We start from the raw sequence: 21,656 nt of genomic DNA, 5'->3' as shown, positions 1-21,656 counted from the left end.
TATTACATCTACAGTCATGAAATTATGAAATCTGCACTCCAGCATAGGGTCAGACAAACTCCTTCTGGGTAATCTTATTAATAATGTTTTATGAAGCCAGGGTAGCCAACTCATCTAAGAGACTGCATGGAATCACAAGATATAAATATGTTCACTGAGAAGAGAAGGCAGGAGGGAAGATCTACTTAATGAAAGAAAGAAAAAAAGAAAATTATTAATGATAATATTAAAATGTTGCTACTAGCCCAGCTTTCTATTTTCAGTCAGAATTAACTGATTACTTTTTCTTGTCACACTCATTTCAAATTATTTCTTTTTAAAATAAATGTTACTTTGTCAATTTCTCTATAAATATGTCTTCCTTTGTTCCTTCTCTGCCATTCTGATCTTGTGTTGCAGAAATTAATAGAAGCTCAGCTATAAGTGTCAATAGCTATAGTCTCAAATACAGGGCTTAGACAATTCCTATGTCTGTGGCTACAGAAAGGACTCAGAATCGATTTTAACTCCCTTCTTGTTCCTCTGAGCCTCAGACATTCACTTTCTTTAACAATTCTACCAGCTTTTTGCCATAATGTTCCTTGTTTTACTGTCTGAAAGCATATGCAGCTTGAATTATAAAAGCAGCTTGGGTGACTAATATTAGAGAGCAGGAATTGATTTATGGCTGATATGGAATTATACACCAAATGATACATGGGACACAGGTGAACCATGGCATTTAGACAAATAGGTTGGCTCAGTGATAGGGACAAATGACAACAGAAATGGTCAGGAGCTGGCATAGATGTCAGTCAGCAACAGGTCAGAGGCACTAATGCAGACACCCACCACATCTTGCACTAATAAAATAAAATTTTCCTTTTATTTTTAAGTATTTCCTATTTTTTGCCTCCTTACAATTCAACTCATTTCCACACAACGTCTGAAGATTATTTTGAAATTATTTCCTCCATACTGACTCTCATACTCAATGCTCCCATCAGTTGATCTGTTCTTTGTTTAACTCAGCTTCCTATCCCTCTCCTTCACATATCTCCTTTCCTTTGGGGAATCTCCTATCTTGAATCCCACATACTAAAAACAAAAAGGAATCTGTGTTTTTACTGCAAGACATCCTTAAGGTACTTCTTGGGTGTTTTTCACAAGCATTTTTTTCTGTCATCATACTTGTATATGTAAAATGACTGGAAAAAGGGAGGAGAATGAGAACTTTTTGCCAGCCTAAAAAAAAAAGTATCTCCTAAACTGACTGCCTTAATTTTTTGTCAATACCAAATCTTCTCTTTGATGCAGGATGTTCAAGGCATTTTTGTGAGGAGCACCACAGAGCTTTGACACAGGCTCAGAGCTCTGCTGACACAAACCATGTTGCAGAGTCAGGGCATAGGATATTTTATCTGTCTTCTACAAAGTCATCCAAATGAGACTATGTCCACACTGAGGAACTTACTGATCTAAATTGGATCTATCCCTAATTATTTTTAACTTGGATAAGTCAAATTTATATTTTTTTAGAAATCAAGGTGTTAACATCTGTTTTTAACAGATTGTGTCTGCTTTGTCTCACACAAAACACACCTCTGAAGTGTGACAAAACAAAACTCTCAAGGGTAAGAAGCCAAAGAGTACAAAATTATTAGCAGCATTACAGTGCCAAAGAGCTGAAAAAAATTGTCCCAGATGCTTATTTTTGGATGTTTTCTATAATCAGACTGACCAAAGATTTTAACACCTCAGACTGCTCCATCTGATGGGATATAACTGTCTGGAACGGAAAATTGCTGCAGTCTGAAACTTCTGTGGAGTAAACACATCTTCAGTTTTAGTTTAACATGAGAGAGAGTATGTACATGATCTTATGCACAGGCAACAGGCAAATTCACAACTGGAAAAAAAAGGAGTTTTTACATATGCTCCTGCTTTGGCACCATGTGTGTAATTTGCATCTCTTCAACAGCTGATTTAAATTGCAGTGTAAAGGTTTATAGCAGCATTCTGAGCAAGCTGTTCTGTTGTTTTATTTATTATTTAGGACTAATTCTTTATCAGACATAGTAAACAGTGCAAGGAGAAATAGCAGTTCTGATATGATAGTTTCATAGCCTGAGACATAGACATAAAAACAACACACAGTGGGAGTGTAGTCATTAGAGGCAGCCTAACATAATGAGTATTGATCTGGTAATTTTAATCCTAGGTTTTCCCTGACTAATTATATCAATTTAAGGAAAGCATTTAGCCTTTTCTCAGATATATTTCCCCAAGGACAAAAGCAAGGGAGATAACCCATAGTTGTGTTCCTGGTGTGGAGGAGCAATGAGTTTGTTCGTGTAGTGTGAATCAATTGAGTGCTGGTTACCATTCTTTAATGGAGAGTGCCCACAATTCAGCTAATCACAGCTGTGCCCAGTTGCTTCTCTGCAGCCTTGGGTTTTGGAGACACAGAAATACAGAGGTAGAGATTATTAGCTTTTGGGGAAGAGCATCATACTGCTACTATGCTTCCCCAGACAGCCCACTGTTTATTATAGCCAAAAAAATCTCAGCTGCATGGCAGGCAGAAGGAGTGGCTGCTGCTTTGGTGCAGAATACCCCAGCCCTTGTGGTCGATGGGGCAGAGCATGATGCTTCAGCACAGCAGGGTTCTACTTGCAGAGAGCAGGAAGTCTGCTATGGGCTCTTTGTGCAGCCCCTCAAACTGTGATTCCCAGCAGGGTTCAAGTACTTCCTTCAGGATCCACTGCTCAGACCAGTCTGCACCAGATCAGCATACACAGCCTCACACTGAAGAATCAGTCAGGAATTTCAGGTCTTTCCTTCTGAAACACAATCAGTTTCGTGGCAAATAACAAAGCACTGAGAGGTTTCATGCAGAAAGGGTCCTTTCTAAGAGCTTCTATATCTCTGATTTAAGGGATGCTGACTTGCACCTCTTAGACTACAAGGCTGTGGATTTCTAGGAAAATGGGGTGGGGTATCTCTCAAAATTCTTATTCAGAGGAGATGGGATTCATCCTAAAGTGTAACTGTGGTCACTGCTAAAAATACTTCTATATTAGTGTTGAGGCAATTATCAGGAAATGTGAGAGAAGTGCTGTTTCTCAAACCCTGTCCTCACAACATTTTCTGTAACAGTCACAGCAGTTGCCCCTAAGGTGTACTGGCTACAACAGGCACTTCTGTGCATCTCATCAAAGTGGTCAAGAGGAAAGGCTCTCCTTTCTCAGACAAGCAGCTACATTGAAAGGCTGAAAAATCATGTTCTCTTTGCATTTTTTCCCTGGCTTAGTCAAGTTTGAATTCTTTGCTTTAAAATAGACTTCTCAGAATCACTTATATTCCTTTGGATCAGATAGAGGACTTTTTAAGCTGAGGGAAAAATGGACCAGAAAAATTTTTATGTATTGTAGGGGATGGCAGACACCATTTGCTTGGGGGTGGCAGCATGGCATGTTAAATGATTTCGCTGAGAGGAATCTTTTTCCTGTGGAATATAAGGCAGGCTCTGAGATGCCTGGTCCATACTGGGAGATGGAGGTGGAGCAGTGCCTCTTCAGGGAGTCTGAATTTGGATTAGGAGAGAGGTGGGCTCTCTGTGAAGCAGACTGGGGCCATTCTGTGCACACTTGAGAGCAAAACTGAGAGAATCTGAAGAACTTTAAGTAAAACAGTAATGCATTGCTAAGTGTTACAAAGCAGATGTATTAGAGATTTCTGGGGAGGGGGCATGGGGTTTGCTTGTGGGCTCATATTCCACCTAAATCCTATTTTAAATGCTTTCTTATTTTATTGACTCATGAAGTGCTAACATGGAGTTGATGCATCAGGAGTAATCCTTATGTCTTCATTCCCTGGCAATACTTGAGGATTGCTGATAGCTGGCACAGTTCAAATAAGCCACTAGGCTGCTCTTATTTAACTCTCCTAAGTAACTGAATGCTTGGTAAATTGAACTTCTCTCTCATGTACTGTGGGGCTTAGATCTGCAGTTTCCTGTATCAGAGCATTTATGTTTCTATAAATTTAGAATTTTAATCATGGACTTGGTGTTTATGACTTTGGCAGGTCACTATTTATGCCATTCATGGTGCACCCTTCATCTCAGAGCTCTGCCAGACCCTGTGCCACCCTGTCTGCATCATCTGGGGGGCTCCTCTCTGCAGACTTAAAGTCACACATTTCTGTGGAAGACTGTGAAATGCATGTTTGGAAGCTGCACTGTCAAACATACATTTTCTGATGACTTAATCAGAGATTTAGAGGGACCCACAGTCGAGACCCAGCCCACAGCACAGAGAGAAAGGGGCAGTAATTCAGAAGAATGGAAGTTTGAACAGGCTGTGTGCTGGCAGCCCAGAAAGCCAACCCTGCTCTGGGCTGCATGAAAAGGTGTGGGCAGCAGGGAGAGGGGGACGACTGTCCTCCTTTGCTCTGCTCTCGTGAGACCCCACCTGAAACCTGCTTCCAGCCCTGGCACCCTCAGCACAGGAAAGACTTGGATTAGTTGGAACAGGTCCAAAGAAGGGCCACAAAAATGAACAGAGGGCTGGAGCACCTCTTCTATCAGAACAGACTGAGGGAGTTGGGATTGTTCTTCCTGGAGAAGGCTCTAGAGAGACTTTACAGAAGCCTTCCAGCCTACCTAAAGTGAGCCTACAAGAAAGATTGAGAGGGTCATTTCACAAGGAGTAGAGATAATGCCTTTAAACTGGAAGAGAGTAGGTTTTGACCAGGTATTAGAAAGAAATGCCTGGATGTTCTCAAGGCCAGGTTGGCCTGAGATCTGAGTAATCTGGTCTAGTGGAAGGTGTCCCTTCCTGTGGCAAAGGGGTTGGAACTAGATGATGTTTAAGGTCCCTTCCAACACAAACCATTCTAGGATTATATGGGAATCTACAGAGGAAAAAAATAAAGTATGAATCTAATAAAACTGCATATTTCTGTTCTATGAATTCATTTTTCTAGTAACTGTGTAAAATAGATTTGCATATTATAAATGTATAAATTTATAGTAAATTTAATGTACATGTTTTTATATGTTCTAAATATAAACCTCATGCTTTCTAAAGCAGCCAAAACACAAGAAGATCTTTAATGAGTGACCCAAGGGCCTTGGCTTCAACTGCATAGAAAATTTAAGTCTGAGTATGACACTGGATGTGATAAAAACATTTTTCTTATATTAGAATATGATTGAAACAATAGCATCTCCTCCTTTGGTATCAAAGGTCTTTGGTTCTGCTTTGACATTTGTTTTTCATAAATCCCCTTTGCAGTTTATGCAGCAGCAGAATAATATTCCATGACAGCAGCCAAATCTATTGATATTTCTTAATCTAATAATTGGCAACACACTAATACAATCCAGATAACTGTGGCTAAACATTTATATTTAATATAAAAGAAGACCTGGACAGATCCTCAGCTTGGATGCCAGGCAGCATTGGTTAGTTGTGCTTTACCCTGCTGCATGCTCACAGCCTTTCTGGCTTGCCTTGGGAGCAGCTGGCTGTGGGAAGCTCAGAAAGAGATCCAGGGAATGAGCAAACAGCCAGGCAGTGTAGCTGATCAGGGGTGCCTTGAGCTTGCTGACTGGCACCACTTGTCTAATAGCCCAGACATAACCTAACTAGCCATGCAACTCATCCAGCCTATTCATGTTCTGAGAAAGAACCTGAAATTAAAGGAAGAGAGGAAGAATTGCAAGGTCCATAGTCCTTTCTTTTTCTCCTACCAGTTTTAAAAGAAACCCTATTAAAAGGATCCTCCTGCCTGAAAATGTGCATACCTAGGGCAGAGACTGAGCATCATTTCCTTAGCTTCATTTTTGCAATTGAAGAAAAATAAACCAAAACCAAATAAACCCCATCTCCTGTGGGTAAGTATCCTTGTGTAGCATCTTACTGTGCAATGAGGTGTGTGTACAGGGCTTTACCTGAAAGTTATTGCAAAGTATTAGATGTGTTTCAAGACAGAAAATAAACCAGAAGCTTACCTTCCTAATAATATATGCTTGGACATCTCAAGCAACTATATTTAAGGAGTGCAGTGGTCTGGCCAGATTTGAAAACTGGCCTGGTAGTCTCCCTTCTCCTATAATGAATTCCCTTCCCATGCTCTAAAACTTGAATGCTGCAATAGTGTGCCGTGTCTTACTACAAACTGCTCTGCCTGAACAAGATTTGAGTCTCCACTGGCCTTGGCCCTCTGAGCCTTTGAACTTGGCTCTTTGTGAAGAATAGCCCAGTACAGGACATTCTCCACATCTAACTTCAGGGCCAGTGATTATTACCAGCTGAAGTGTAGTGGGAATATTGTTAACCACAGAGAACAAATTGCTACAGTCCCACAGCTAATATTCAGTGTGTTTTTCAACTTTTATATGTCTAGATTAAGGTCAACTTCTGCAAACAGATCCTTTTATCATGTGCATAGAAACTGCTTTTATTTATTAAGTGTGATGCCATGAATTTCACCCTTAAATATCATTCAGTGTTTTCCATTCACGTTTTTTTAAACATTTCATTACTGAGCAACTCAGGGGCCAAATAAGTAAGCAATAGGTTTGAACATATGGGAAAACCTGATCCTTGCTGCCAAAGAGTTAAAGTATTAAAGTGCATAAGCCATTTCCTGTAACAGTTGTCAGGCTAATTGTCAGTAAATTACTTAGTCCATGTGTTTATTATTCAGATATAAACCCACGGACTCAGCATGAAAATGGCATTACACTGCTGTAATCACAGACTAATCTTTTACAACTGTGGCCCTACACCCCCAAGTTGCATCACTAATAAAACAGCAGCTTTTCAGCTTAATTCACACTGTATTGCACCATTCAGTGATGAAGATAACATTAGCAGGCACTATTGCTGAACACCTCCATGTAATTCCATAAAAATCAGAATAATCTTTAGTAAATAATGATTCAATGGAAAAGACTGAACTTAAAACATGGAATGAAATTCAATACAAAGAAAATCACTATCATGTTCATTGCAAATGTTTTCTATACCTGAAGATAACACACTTTTGCAGTTCTTGGTGACCAGCTCCCCTGCTCTGTACCCAGTGCATGATAGCCAGCCTATTACTTTAAATATTTGGCATAAGGGACATGTAAGTGCCTATAGATGATGGAGTTTTTTCAATCTGATCATTTCTAGATTGCATTTAGATTTTGAGTGGTGGTAGATGATGAAAGTGTTAAAAAGTTGAAATAATTTAGTAATCTCTGAAGATCAACACCTGCTCAGAAATGCTAAATTCAAGTTGGTGTTCCATTGGCCCCACATCTCATGCTGTGATTCAGTTTAAGACTGATCCCTTGTATCCTGGCACTACATGCAGTGCTCTTGAGCCTGAGCTGAATGTACACTAAGCTAAGACACCACTTCACCATCCCTGGTTTCTGGCAATGAGAAAGCACATTCTTGGCTAGTTTCATAACAGAGGTGCCTTGCACTATTTTATTTAACTTTGAAAGCAAAGTGAGCACTGGAGAAAGTAAAAGACATTGCTTCTCTTGTTTTACCATTTAAAAGAATAATATTAATAAAGTAATAATGCATTGTGGAAGCCTCATCTTTTATTGTATTTCAGAAACCATGCTCAGCTGATGTTATAATTGAAAAAGGAACTGCAAAGCAACTCTTAGGACCATGAGCACACATTTGCTGTCAACAGAAAGACTCTCAGGGACTTCAGTTAGTACTAGATTGCAGTCTTTATATTTACATTTAAAAGTATTCCCCTCTGTGTCCTTACACAAATTATTAGCCTATTCAAATTCAATGAAAGATAAGTGGAAGATGAAAAAGTATGAATTAAATATCTGACAGAGTGATTAAAGAAAAGCAATTTTGAGAGCTGTCACTCTGGCACTTCCTTCTGGCTTTACACCAGGGGGATATCCCCTCTTAGTGTCTGGACATTTTGTATCCAACCACTTAAAATCATAAAAAAAAAGAAATTCCTCTGTGTTCAAATGATTGTAAAAGACAGAATAATACAAAAGAGAAAGAATCTTTCATTATACAGTACTGCTTGGGAAAAAAAAAACAAGCACAAAACAAAAAAAAAAAAGAAAAAAAAAACCACAAAAAAATCACAACCATAAAAACCCTGTTGTTGATATCTAAATGTTTATATATTCACCTGTTGCTCTCCCAATATCTTCCTGAGTTTTTTAATTTGCAAGAACAAGATAGGAAAAAGCAGTCACTAATGAAGAAATGCTTTATCTGGATAAAACACCTTGTTCCAGTAAGTAGCATTTTCCTCTCTCTTTAGAGTGCACAGCCTTTATTTCAAAAATTAATCTAATAGCTGCTGTTTTCCAGTAATTTAAACTAGTCATAGAAGTATATTTAATTATTGTATAATCAGTGGCATAAGATAAATATGTTCTACTTAGCTGCATTTCCATGAAATCAGACTTTTCTGACACTCTAAAGTGCCTGTAGTGGACTCAGAAAAAGCTGTGTAACTGGTCTAAAGGAGAAAAGCTGGACAAATGCATGAGCAGAATCAGAGAATCACAGAATGAGCTGAGGTGGGAGAGACCATCAGGATCATCCAGCCCAAGTCCTGGCCCTGCACAGGAGCCAAGAGAATCCCACCATGTGCCTGAGAGCATTGTCCAAATGCTTCCTGAACTCTCCCAGGGTTGGTGCTGTGCCCACTTCTCAGGGGAGCCTTTTCCAGTGCCCACCCACCCTGTGGGTGAAAAACCTTTCTCTAATATTGAACCTAAACCTCCCCTGACACAGCTTCAGGCCATTCCCTCGGCTCCTGTCACTGGTCACCCGAGGAACCACTCTGGTGGACAAAAGATCAGTGCCTGCTTCTCCAGTTCTCCTCAGGAGGATGCTGAAGGCAATGAGCTTTCCCTCTCAGCCTTCTCCTCTCCAGGCTGACCAGACCAAGTGCCCTCAGCCACTCCTCAAACAGCTGCCCCTCAAGAGAAGAGGCTGAATAGTGGCTTAACTACCTTGATTCATAATGCTTTTTCTATAACATAGTAAACAAATATTATCCCCAGACTAAAATCAAAACCAGATAGAAGATCCCTAGTTTAAACATTGCTCCAGTAGCCTCTTTTATGATAAAAAGTTCTTTCCTTAAAATAGGAAAAGTGTTATGAATCAGGTATCCATTCAGCATTTCATACATTCTTCCATTTATAGCATTTAGAATATCAGTACTGTACAATAGATCTTATCCCCAAAACTATCTTAAACGTATTTATAAATCTTAAAAACCAAAAAAATTTATTGTGGATACGGTAAAGACTCAGTAAAAAAAAAATCTATATCATACTAAATTCAAGCAAAATAAATTTATTTTGACTCCTTTGCAGCTGTCCTTATTCTTTAAAAGGAAGAAGTATGCAATATAAAACAAGTATTTTCAATTTTTTTAAATATTAATGAGGCTTGGGCAACTAAAACAAGGATGTTGGCTAATAAACAGGGCTAATAGCTGACAAGGTTTTGACTGGTGACATGAAGTTCAAAACTGCATAACTTAGCTCTAAGTTCTAAACTCTGAGATCCAAAATACCATTCAAATGAACATAGCAAAGAACATGAAGAATTTTCAGGCTCCTCACTAGAAGACTGAGAGCTCTCCCAGAGATGAAATTATGAGAAAGCATTGAAGATCTATTTATCAGTTCAAATTGTTGCAAAGTACCATCCCACTCTGGAGTGTGACTTAATAAAAAAAAACAAAAACCAAAACATGGCAGATGCTCTCCCAGTAAGGTCTCGTATATGTCAAGAGGCAGCAACTTCACTTTGGGAATGTAAACAAAATACAGGACCCAGAGGGCAGAAGTGTTTGTCAAGCAGCTCAGCGTGCACCTCATGATACCTGCCCTACACACCTGAGTGTCAGGAGCAAAGCTGTGAACCTGCCTCCTGTGCTTTTCATGGAATGGTTGTAGACACATACTGGGGAGCAAGAGAGAGCTGTCTCTAAGTCATGTATGTACATGGCACTCTTGCTATTACTGTTTTTTTCTGAGATACAAGAGATGAGGGCTTTTGAATGTGCCCCCACCCTCCCCGTTTAAAGAACAGGAAGATGTTCTTAAGGATTGATATTGTGCTCAATGCAGGAAATTTCTGCCTTCATTTACATTCCTTATAATTTTGCTGATACTCATGCAAACACACAAAATGAATGTGAGAGATTAATGCAATATTACTCACTATAAACTAATGTGGACACCAGTTGAGGAACTCAATAAGCACTTTGAAAATGTTCTGAAATTAAGACTTTAGACTTCACTGACTTGGTTTTCCTAACTTGCCAGCTTTCAAACCTTTGGATCTGAAATCCATACTGGTTGCTCCTTGCTCAGGCATAGGAAGCAGTCAAAGAAAGGAACTTTGTTCTAAGTCTTGCAATTTGCACATGTGGAACAGAGAGAAGAAACTGATCTTTGATCTAAATTTAATTAAACACTTTTCTCATTGACGTGAGCTTCTTCTCTCCTTACAGTTCATTCACTGGCTAAGAAATGATTATGTTTTCCAGCCATTATCAACTTTCACAGCACTGCTAAAAAGCCTTTATACAGGAAAAAATGCATTTCAGTGGCCAAAGCTAATAGATATGAGTTGCAAATGTAAATTGCCATGAGATTTGTTAAGGGAGGAAGCATTCAATCAAAGTAAAACCATATTCAGAGCTTTAAATTGGCATAGAGAAGTTTCTTTTGGTGGAATTATAGGACTATCCCAAAATGCTAAATTTTGGCAATGAAAACTTTTCTCCCAACCTACAAGACTACAGCAAGGATAACTTGCTTTGAGTAATAATGTTTGCAAAAGAAGCTTCCAGTACACAGCCTTCCTTGTGCTGGGATGGTGGTGATGATGTTTCACAATTCAGTTCAAATTTTGGAAGAAAAAGGGGCTGTCATGGAAGTGCCAAACAGAATACAGTTTCTATATTCTATAGGGATCCTGAGACATTGATTCTTATCATTCATTCAGCGTTAGCAGGATAAAATCTTCTATTTATATTCCTTGAGTTCCCTCTACCTTGAGGAAGAAACCTTTACTTTCTTCAAGTTGAAAGAAAACATAATTTATTTTTTTTTCTTCAGACACTGCTATAAAGAAGACAATATCTCAGCATGGAAATTTTAATGATCCTGTCTTTGTGTCTTAAAAATTTCAGGAACATGTCATCTCAATTGGTTTTAGTCTGAAGCCCATAATCCTATTCACTATGTTAAATTAGTAAGGTCTTCAGAAGCATTTTCTGACAGCTGAACATTACTGTCATGTCAAAAGAGGGTTTTCAAGCTCTAGACCCTTGTTGTCTACACTGCTCTATCTCCTAGTCCACCCCATGGATCAGCTGTTTTCTATGGCAGTATAACACTGGAAAAGTGAAGTTATTAAAAATATAATCTAAACCCAGAGGTTAAAACGCCCTCAAAACCTATAATTTATCCCAAACTTTATCAATTATTTAATTGGAAGCCTTAGAAAACTTACCTTTAAAATTTGGTCTGATTCTAGCATCATACCCCGATGTCCTTCCCATCAATTTGTCCAAAAAATCTGAAGGAGACAGGGTCTGTGAGGGGGATTTTCCAGATCTTGAATCATGTTCTTTACAGAAAGTCGTCCTAAATAAATTATTAGCCACCATTAGCTAATATTTAGCTTGTATTGTATCCAAGTCTTGGAGAAATTGCATTGCTAAAAAAAATTGTCTCAACTCAGTGAAGGTAGAAATTAATATTTTTAAAGAGCAACATACTCTACCTTTCATCTAAAAACTTTATTCTAGAAATAAAGATGAGTTTCAGGTATCATGCATAAACACATTTTTCTATTCAGGAAAAATCTTAGCTTTAAAATAAATTCAGTTACAGTTTAAAGACTTTAGAAGATTTAATTTACTCTTTGCCATAACATATAGATCCATCTTAGAGTGATTTTGATATCCTATTTTATATCATTATTTTAATTGCATGGATGCTGCTAAAATGTTATGTTAACACTGGTTTAAGGTTGTCTTAAACTTCCGAACAACATTCAGCAACACTTAACAAGCAACACTGAAAAATAATAGATTTGTTAGTGCTGAGAAAGATACAGATTGAAAAATAAATTTAAATTGGTTTTTTACAGATGGTATCCAAAAAAATATGTAAATCATTAGAGTGTCTGGATTCTTTCCCAACTCACTAAAAAGGATTCTGGAGTCAGTCACAACTAATCTTAGTGGGGGATTCACCCCCACTCCATGAGCACTGAATAATAAAATTTAGTATCACCAGGTGGTATTCATATGGAAGTTCTTTGAACGTGTCTGTTTCAAGAATTTAAGAGAAAACTTCTGGTACAATATCATATGTGTGAAATACTGTGTACATGGTTCACATTACATATTGCAAACACTTAGTATACTGCAGAGAAAGACAGTTTAGGAGTTCCCCCATGGCTGTTCCCCAGGGAAAAAGAAACTGGAATGAAAACGACTGTATTTGGTGTGTGGAGGCACAGATTTAATAACAAAACATTATCTTAAGTCTTAAATAACCAACTTCATTGTGTCTGTTTCCACTTTATCTTTGAGCTAAATTAAAGTGATTCTGACTCTGACTTCTTAACCACTCTGTTTAAATATTTGCCCAAAGGGAACCTCTCAGTTTCAGGAGTGTTTCATGGGGTATTTTCATGCATCTACATGCAGGTATAAAAAAATCAGATATACATGTGATCATCTGACATGAGAAGCAAACATCAAATCCTTTCTCTCACTGCAAAAGAGAAACAATTCACCAGAATTGTTAAAAGGCACGGTGATAGTAAATTCTCATGGTGTGATTCCACACATTTTTTTCAGGTTCCATTTATAGGAGGCAGTTGCTTCCTTTTGCTTTTCTCAATGACAGGGAACCATTACAAATATTTTTAATATTTAATACACAGCAGATGATATATCCAATTTAAATAATGAAATAATTGAGTTAAGAAAATAAAAACTGGAAAATTAAGATAGTACACTTATTTGTGTGCATATTACTTCTATTTTCTTTCAGAGCCCACTACTTATGAGCTGTGTTGTGAACCCCGGCTCACGAATATAAACAGTTTCACTCTGTCCCCATATGTATACCTCATTACTCTTAGAAAAACACTTTTACTTGTAGATACATATGTAGTTGCAGATGCACAGCAGCATACAGTCCAATTATGAATCTCATCTAAAAAGCTATTCTGTTTAATAAGACTGACCTGTTTGCTTAGTACCACAAAAAAGCTGAAGCAAAAGCTCATGAAACATAAAAAAGAAAGAAATATTGGGACTTTAGGTGAACACAATACTAGTCTGGTCCACGGCTTTCCCAAAATCAGAGGGCTGATTCTCTAATTTCAAATAACTACATCCCTGACAAAACTCGTACAATTATTTCCAAAGACTGAGGAGGAGGGAACCAAAGCAACTTCCTAAACAGCCTCTGCCAGGAGCAGAGAACTTGCATTTAGGAAGAAAAGCTGAAGAAAATATTCTTAGCTATATTGACATACAGTGAAAAAACCTCACATGTTTGCATCAGAAAATGGAAAATAGATCACCCAAACTTGAGATTATTATTTTTTGTGTTTGTTACCAAGCAACGAGCCTCTGAGTGTAAAAGGGATAGTCTATATAGAATGAACACGAAACACTCTCAAATACAGCAAACAAACTAGGTTATTGTGACGTAGTATCTTTATAGTTATGATTCTCACGACCTTTTGACAAATATTATTACAGAGTGGTATCACCTACCTGAAGTGGCTTGTCTCTAAGAAAAATGCAAACAAGGTTGTCAAAATTTTCACTAGCTGCCGGTTCATTCCTCCTGCTTTCTGTGATGATTTGGAAATATCCCAGAAACGATTCCAGAGAGATGCAGGGAAAAAGTAAGCTGCTGCTGCCTAGATTTCCAAATTCAGCAATAATTTAATTTTCTTGACAATCAGGAAGAGAAGGTCTGGATCTCTACAAAGTGGGGGTAAAAGAGAAGTGCCAGTCCTTGGAATCATGGTCAGGTCAAGCCTAGGCTCATCTCCAGCAGTCAGCACAAAAGAGATAAGGCATCAGACACAGTCGTTCCCCCAACTTGCTTTTTGGTGATGAAGGAGGGGGGAAGAAAAAGAAAACAAACAAAAAGAAGAAAAGAAATGGAAGAAAGGAGAAAAAAAAAGGAAAAGAAAAGAGGAGAAAACCCAACTATGCGAGGAGCATCAGGCAAAAGGGAGCAGCGCTGATAGCAGTTCTGCTGCCGATATGTTTTATTCCCCTTTCGCTGAAAATTAGTATTTATGAACGGTGCTGGGGCTACTGGGTGGCTCTGCTTTCCCCCTCTTGGGTAGGGAAGAGTCGGCGCTGCCGGGAGGGCGGGCGGGTGTGACGGAGGGGCAGCAGTGACGGGGGGAGCGGGGATGCCCGGCGCTGTGCAGGAATGGGAGCGCACGGATTCAGCACTCGGACAGCTCGGCGCACGGATTCAGCACTCGGACAGCTCCGCGCACGGATTCAGCACTCGGACAGCTCGGCGCACGGATTCAGCACTCGGACAGCTCCGCGCACGGATTCAGCACTCGGACAGCTCGGCGCACGGATTCAGCACTCGGACAGCTCCGCGCACGGATTCAGCACTCGGACAGCTCGGCGCACGGATTCAGCACTCGGACAGCTCCGCGCACGGATTCAGCACTCGGACAGCTCGGCGCACGGATTCAGCACTCGGACAGCTCCGCGCACGGATTCAGCACTCGGACAGCTCGGCGCACGGATTCAGCACTCGGACAGCTCCGCGCACGGATTCAGCACTCGGACAGCTCCGCGCACGGATTCAGCACTCGGACAGCTCCGCGCCCGCGCTGCGCATGCGGCCGTGCGAGCGGGGCGGGGGCCGTGCGGTGCGGGGCGGGGACCCGCGGGGTGCGGGGGGTCTGCGGGCGGTGTGCGGGGAGCTGCTCTGTGTGTGTGGGTGTGTGGGTGTGGGTGTGATATCAGTGGTATCAGCGCGGTGCTTGTCACGCGTGGGGCTGCGAGCGGCGCTGCCGGCGCGGTGCGGTGCGCGCTCCCGCCGCGGGGGGCGCTGTTCCCGCGGGATCCGCACGGCGCGTCCAGCGGGAGCGGCGGCTGGGGCTGGAATACCCAGGGAGTGGCGGCTGTCGGTGCTGGCAGCCGCTAGGAGCAGAGGGCACCAGCCTGAAACTGATGCACAAGTACCACCTGAATATGAGGAACTTTACCTTCAAATCTATTCCCGCAAAGACTATGGGATTTTGAGCCATCCTGCCACTCCCAAAATAAAAGGAACTATTGTTCTCTCTCCAGTTTTAAAAGCAAACTTTAGGTGTTCTTAGTTTTTTTAAGAACTTAGGGTTTTTAGAAGATGAACTTTAGGTTCATCTGTATTTTTTAAGTCCATCTGTATTCTCCTGCCACAGAACCAGTCCACCTGAACACTGCTTCACTTCCACAAGAGTATTTACAGACACACACATTTTTCATGTCTCCAAGTAAAAAACCTACAGCTTCATGACAATTACTGTTACGGTGTGTCTAGTCATGTTAAAAAAAAAAAGCTTCTGGAAAAGAGTTGCTACGTTCACACATTAGCAAGAGATCAAAGCCACATCCTGTTCATTAAATGAAACTCAGTGGTTGCATTTTGTTTGTTTATTTTCGTTTAACAAGATAGGATGTATCTGAAAAAAATAGAATTAAGTAAAATATATAAAATAAAAAAAATAAAGAAAATCATAGAATGGTTGTGATTGGAAGGGACCTTACATATCATCTAATTCCAACCTTTCTGCCATGGGCATGACACCTTCCACTAGACCAGTTTGCTCAAAGCTCCACCCAGCCTGACCTTGAACACATCCAGGAATAGGGTGTCCACAACCTCTCTGGGCAATATTTTGCAGTACCTCACCACCCTCACAGAAAAGAATTTCTTACCAATATCTAGTATAAACCTGCCCTCTTTTAAGGTTTAAGTTTAGTTTAAGGTCTATCACTACATGTCCTAGTAAAATGTCTCCCTCCAGCTCTCTTGTAAGTTCCCTTTAAGGACTGGAAGGAGCTTTAAGATCTCCCTGAAGCCTTCTCTTCTCCAGGCTGAATGACCCCAATTCTTTCATAGGAGAAGTGCTCCACCCCTCCAGTCATCTTTATGTCTTCCTCTGGATGTTCCCCAGCAAATATCTTTCTTGTTCAGGATGACCCCCTGAATCTGGACACAGCACTCCAGGAGCGGTCTTGCAAAGCAGAGGGGGAGAATCAGCTCCCTTGATCTGCTGGTCATGCTGCTTTTGGTGCAGTACAGAGTGTGTTAGGATTTCTGGGCTGTAAGCACACATTGCCAGCTCATGTTCAGCATCCTGTCCACCAACACCACCAAGTCCTTTCCCTGAGGGCTGCTCTCAATCCATCCTCTGCTCAGCCAGTATTTCTGTTTGGGACAGCCCCAGTCTGGAACCAGCCTGAGAACCTTCTGGATGGCATCCCTTCCCTTCAGCCTGTCCATCACACCACACCACACCACACCACACCACACCACACCACACCACACCACACCACACCACACCACACCACACCACACCACACCACACCACACCACACAGCTGAGTGTCATCCTTAGGCTCATAGAGGATGCACTCCATCCCACCCCCCACCTTGCTGTCAAAGATGTTAAAATCAACCTTATTAGTGATCCTTAGGCACAAACACTAAATAATGCAGCATTTTATGCACAGAAGATTGAAATAACTGAAAGGGCAGCCCAAAGCTGGAAATGTAAACTAAATTCCTTATTGTCTCAGCTGCTGAGTCTGTGTCAGTGACATAAATTAAGGTCCAGTAGAAGGAAGGGCACTGTATTTGCTTTTATTAAAACTCTCAAAGTTTATCACTAGACACTGAGCACTGATGCTGAATCACTGCACTGTAGCATCACCTAACCCCTTCAAAAGACAGGTCTTCCTACTGTCATATTAAAGAAGAGAGGCTGAGTTATGTCTCTTGCTGCAGTGTCTCATTCTGAGAAATAAAAGTCACAAAGCTGCATCTGGAAATAATGGAATACTGTTGAGTCAACAAAGAAGTGCTTTTCAATGTTCAAGCCTGTTCCCATCTAGATAGGAACCCAGTAACAGTGCTGTATGTTTTCACCTTAAGTTGAGATAAATGGGGAATTTGGAAAGCATGATTTCTATCAGCTGCAGGAAGAATCTATGTCTTTTAAACCTACACTGCCACCTGCTTTAAAGTGTGGAGAATCTCAGAACTGCTTGCAGAGTTCGTAATGCAGAAGTCACTGAAATACAGAAGATGTCTTTCCAAGGAGTCTGTTAATATGGATTTTGTGACATGACATGCTTTAAAGACCTATAAATGTTCATTACCCTTCTTGGTAACTGCAAGTAACTGAACATTCCCTTAAGTTTTCTAACTGGAAAAACCTACTTAAAATTCTGCTTTCCAGGATTTAGCTGCTACTGGCCATTTTCTGCACTTCACGGCTTATTTGAAATGCTAAATAATTATAACTCTAAGCTAAATAAAAATTGCAGGAAGTTCTTCAAAGCATGCTTCTCTTAATTGATGTGGGCTTTTTAAAAACATGGTGAGAGATGTCATGGTGAAAATTTAAAGTATCTGCTCCACCATTCCTTACACCTCCAAATGTCTAGTCTTTAGTGAGATATTACTCAGCATGGTGGTTACGTGGAAATGCCCATCAAAACTTAATTATTAAGGGTTGAAAATAGTGTGTTACTGATGCTTATTTAACTAACAGCAGCAGCCATTCAAATAGGTCTCTGCTTGAAATTCTGGGGGTTCAAAGCAAATGTTTTCTCTAATCAAAGGGTTCCAGGTCAAGCTGTCATGTACACCTGGGGTAAAGGGGATCAGATTTCAGTCCATCACCACTTTTTCATGAATTAACACATACGTGAAAAACGTCTTACTTTCAGCTATTCTTGCAACACAGTCTCTCCTCACCCTGCTGTCTTAAAAAAAAGAAAAAGTTGTTTATAGTTGTTTTGAGTACTGTAATTCTCCAAGCTGCCATTCATTCACGATTAAATAATGTTTATTAAATGTGCACCCGATGATGAGGGAAGATTCAGGGCTCAGCAGAGCAGGGAAACCATTTGGGAGAAGAGTTACCTGGATGTACCTGGCACTTCCTGGTGCTCCCCTCCTGTGCCAGAGTCAGAGCTGTGAGCAGCAGTGCCACTGATGTGCAGCAGGTTCTGGGTGAACTGTGTATGTTCAATTGCACAGATGGGATTCTTTTCAGTGTCACTCATTTGTTATCTCCCACAACACATTTCTGACAGCAGAAGTGTTGCAAATGAATAGGAGTCAAAGACTCCCACCTGGGATAGGAGGGGAGGCTTGTAAAATGGCACAGGGATGTGCATGAAGACAAGATGGAAATGTTTTCAGGTGAAAAGGCTAAATAACACATCCCTGTGGTTTCCCAGGCATATACAGAAGCTCAATAATCGTGCCAAATATGGCATATTATTTCAAGTAGGAGCTAATTCAGTCCAATTTCTCTATTCCACCTGAGTTTCTTAAGCACTAACTTAGTGGGCAGAAAATAGGACAGAATTACCCTGTTTCCATGTAAATGGTTTTATAACAGTTAGTTGATGGAACATGATTTATGTTTGTTTGCACTGTTTATGCATTTCTGAAAACCTAAGAAATGGAAGAAATAAGGTCATACCTCTTTCTCAGATTATGATAAATAAGGGGTCCAGATGCATGCTTCTGAGAGAACAAGATCCATCACTTCAAATATGCAATTAGTGTCTATAAGAAGAGAAAATTCAATATAACTTTCAAAATGGTATGTCAAATTATCATAATTGTTGGATGTTGGTTAACAATGACAAGTGTATTTCAATACAGTGCCAAATATAAATGAATGCAAAGCACAGTCTATGTAAAATGTCCAATTATAGTGAAGGCAAAAAAAGCCAAAACAAAAACCTGAAGGTAATCTAATGTGACTGCAAGTTGAGCTAAGGATAAGAAATCAACTGGCCTGGATTTTGAACCATACATAACTTTGTATGAACCACAACAAATTGTGTAAAGGATCAAACAATGTAATTAAATCCTGTTTCTTTTTAATTTTGGAAACTCTGTTAATAAGAAGTCTCTTTCAGTGAATGGTAGTGATAGCCTTAATTGTCAGGAAAAGGCAATAGATTTTCAGCTTTTCAATAAGAAAACAAATGTTTTATTTAAAGCATTTTTATACCTGACATTAACAGATACAACAATGCATTTGCCAGTTCAGCTCCATTTTTTATATATGCAAAATATTTTCACATCCTTCCCTCCCATGTAAAAATTCCTTATTGTTCTATATGATACAGTTTTTCCTTTTAAACAGTAACAAAAAGAGCTGGAAAGAGAGCATAACAAATTTATTCTTAATGGAATTAGGTATTTTAAATATACTACTTGTATGGAGTTTTCTTTCTATATCTGAATTTTGTTCTCTGATATCTTGAATATATATTACATAAATAATAATTTATAATATATACATGCATTTCTCTTTGTATTATAAAGCACCTTATAATGTCAGTTCCCAGCGTAATTTTTTACACTACAAATGTAAGAAATAAAGAATAAACTAAATCTCACTTGAAAATTTGTTTCCTCCATTTAAGGCCTGGTAATTTTACAGTGTAAAATTATGTAGGGAACTACATCAATTTCACCAGCTGGCTCAAGTAGATCCAGCTATTGAGTTTTAGCATTATTAGTTTCTTGATTTGCATGATTTGCAACACTTTACTTCTCATGTGGTACCAAAGGCACCATTACAGAACAGGGGAGCATTTCACACAAATAAGTAAAGTACAAATAAGTACAAGTATAAATATCTGGCATTTGAAATTTGATAACATTGAAAATAAGGAGAAAACAATAATAAAATGTTACTTATGTTTCAATCTGACTGTAAGAGAAGGCAAGAAGGTTAAAATGAGCAACTTATTCAGTCCTTGACCGTCAGCCCCAGTAGGTGATTTATATTGGGAGGGGCTGGCAGATACTCAAACAGGAGAAAAAACAGTAGTCAGAAACTGCACAAAATTGTCTTAGTTCCCCTTCATATTTCCTCCTGGCAATTTAGATATGAATTGAAGAATTCCTAGCACTTTGTGTCAATTTATGACTTAAATTCCTTAAAACAACATGTACCATGTATTATATTTCAAGAAGGTATCCAAAAGGACCCAAGACAATCTAGTCATGTTGAGAAAATCTGTCTTAAATATTAAACTGGTGTCTTGTTTCTTCAAATCTTCTCTTGTGAAACCAGGACCTCCTTACTTGGAAATCCTGGCTGGCTCAGAGGATGGGATTCCAGTAGTCAGAAGTGATTCCAGACCCATTCCAGTAGAGCATTCTCTGCCCTGTGATGCTTCAGTTCATGATAGCCAGGAGGCAAAGAAGGTGGCATGAATTGACAAGGTAGTGTCCATTACCTACCTTCATGTAGGGTCCTGGGACTGGGAAAACAGAAAATAACCTTGTTTGCTTCTGCACACTTACAGTCAAAATATAGTTAAAGCAGTTGTGAGATAAGTGATTGTTCCCTTAAATGAGTCTGGGCTTTGGATCATGACTGCTGCAGGAAAACAGATTAACACTCTTGTTTTGATCTCACTTGAATTAAAACATCAGTTACAATTTCTATAAAACACACCACGTGCATATTGAGATCACTAAGTGGAGCCACTCAAAAGGAAAAATCAATGATTTTTATTATCTTTACATTTACTATATATGAACCCGTATGCAACAACTTTATTGTAAATATATGCAATTACCCACCTCCTTTGTTTACTTTCTCTGAAGTACCTGCAGCTATGAGAGACATTATTTTCAGCAAAAATCAACATGCTGTTCATTTCTTAGAATTTAATAGCAAAAATTAAGTATCTGACCAGCATTCATTCATCCTTAGTATTTCGGTTTTTCAAAGTTCTGACAGAAAAAGCAGCAAAAAGAAACTATACAAGAGTTTTATCTAATCTATGTCTGATAGGTTGACTAAAAAAGAGCTCTGTTATGTTGAGATGATTTATCTGGTGAACATTTTCTTCCTGTATATGTATAAACACACGAAAATTCCATCACACTTCTCAATTTTATTTGCAGTAATTATTTTGTGCCAGCTGTTATAGATTAACCTGATGATAAAATATCTTACTTCTACTGTAGATTAGATACTTCAGCAGACAGCAGAATTGTATAGTAACAATGACTAATGCTGTGCATAGTAATCAGTTTAATCATGTCTTCCCTTAATGCTTGTAAGCTAAATTTGCTTCTGTTCTCATGGTATCATTTTGTAAATGTTAGTCTTTGATATTTAATTGAGTATGCATTCTTCCTGGCTTGCAACAAAACAATTTTTTTACCCCATTTAATGCTTATCAAGCTTACTCAAAATCACCTTTTTAAATAGATTTTACACTATAGTATCTGATCTAGCCATAAGGATGCTGTCATCTTGAGTGGTATAATCATGTGTGCAGACTGAAGAAAAGCTGTAAAGCTTACTTTATTTATAAATG

At 39.3% G+C, this 21,656-nt stretch overlaps 1 protein-coding gene across 6 annotated transcripts in view; it reads right to left on the bottom strand.

Annotated features, from left to right (window-relative positions):
• GLRA2 (glycine receptor alpha 2) overlaps window positions 1-14,910 on the bottom strand; it is a 121,404-nt gene extending 106,494 nt beyond the window's left edge. For all 6 annotated transcript variants that reach the window (XM_056488379.1, XM_056488368.1, XM_056488399.1 and 3 more), the window contains exons 1-2: window positions 13,810-14,910; window positions 11,520-11,653 (exon numbers count right to left, since the gene is read on the bottom strand). In XM_056488379.1, coding sequence (XP_056344354.1) covers window positions 11,520-11,653; window positions 13,810-13,877 — 202 coding nt within the window. In that variant the 5' untranslated portion in view covers window positions 13,878-14,910. The remainder of the gene's footprint in view (window positions 1-11,519; window positions 11,654-13,809) is intronic.
• Window positions 14,911-21,656: the final 6,746 nt, after the last annotated feature.

This window comes from Oenanthe melanoleuca, chromosome 1, assembly GCF_029582105.1.
Source record: "Oenanthe melanoleuca isolate GR-GAL-2019-014 chromosome 1, OMel1.0, whole genome shotgun sequence".
Classification (NCBI taxonomy): domain Eukaryota; kingdom Metazoa; phylum Chordata; class Aves; order Passeriformes; family Muscicapidae; genus Oenanthe; species Oenanthe melanoleuca.
The sequence above is the reverse complement of the archived record's forward strand: the minus strand, read 5'-3'. Positions and strand labels throughout refer to the sequence as shown.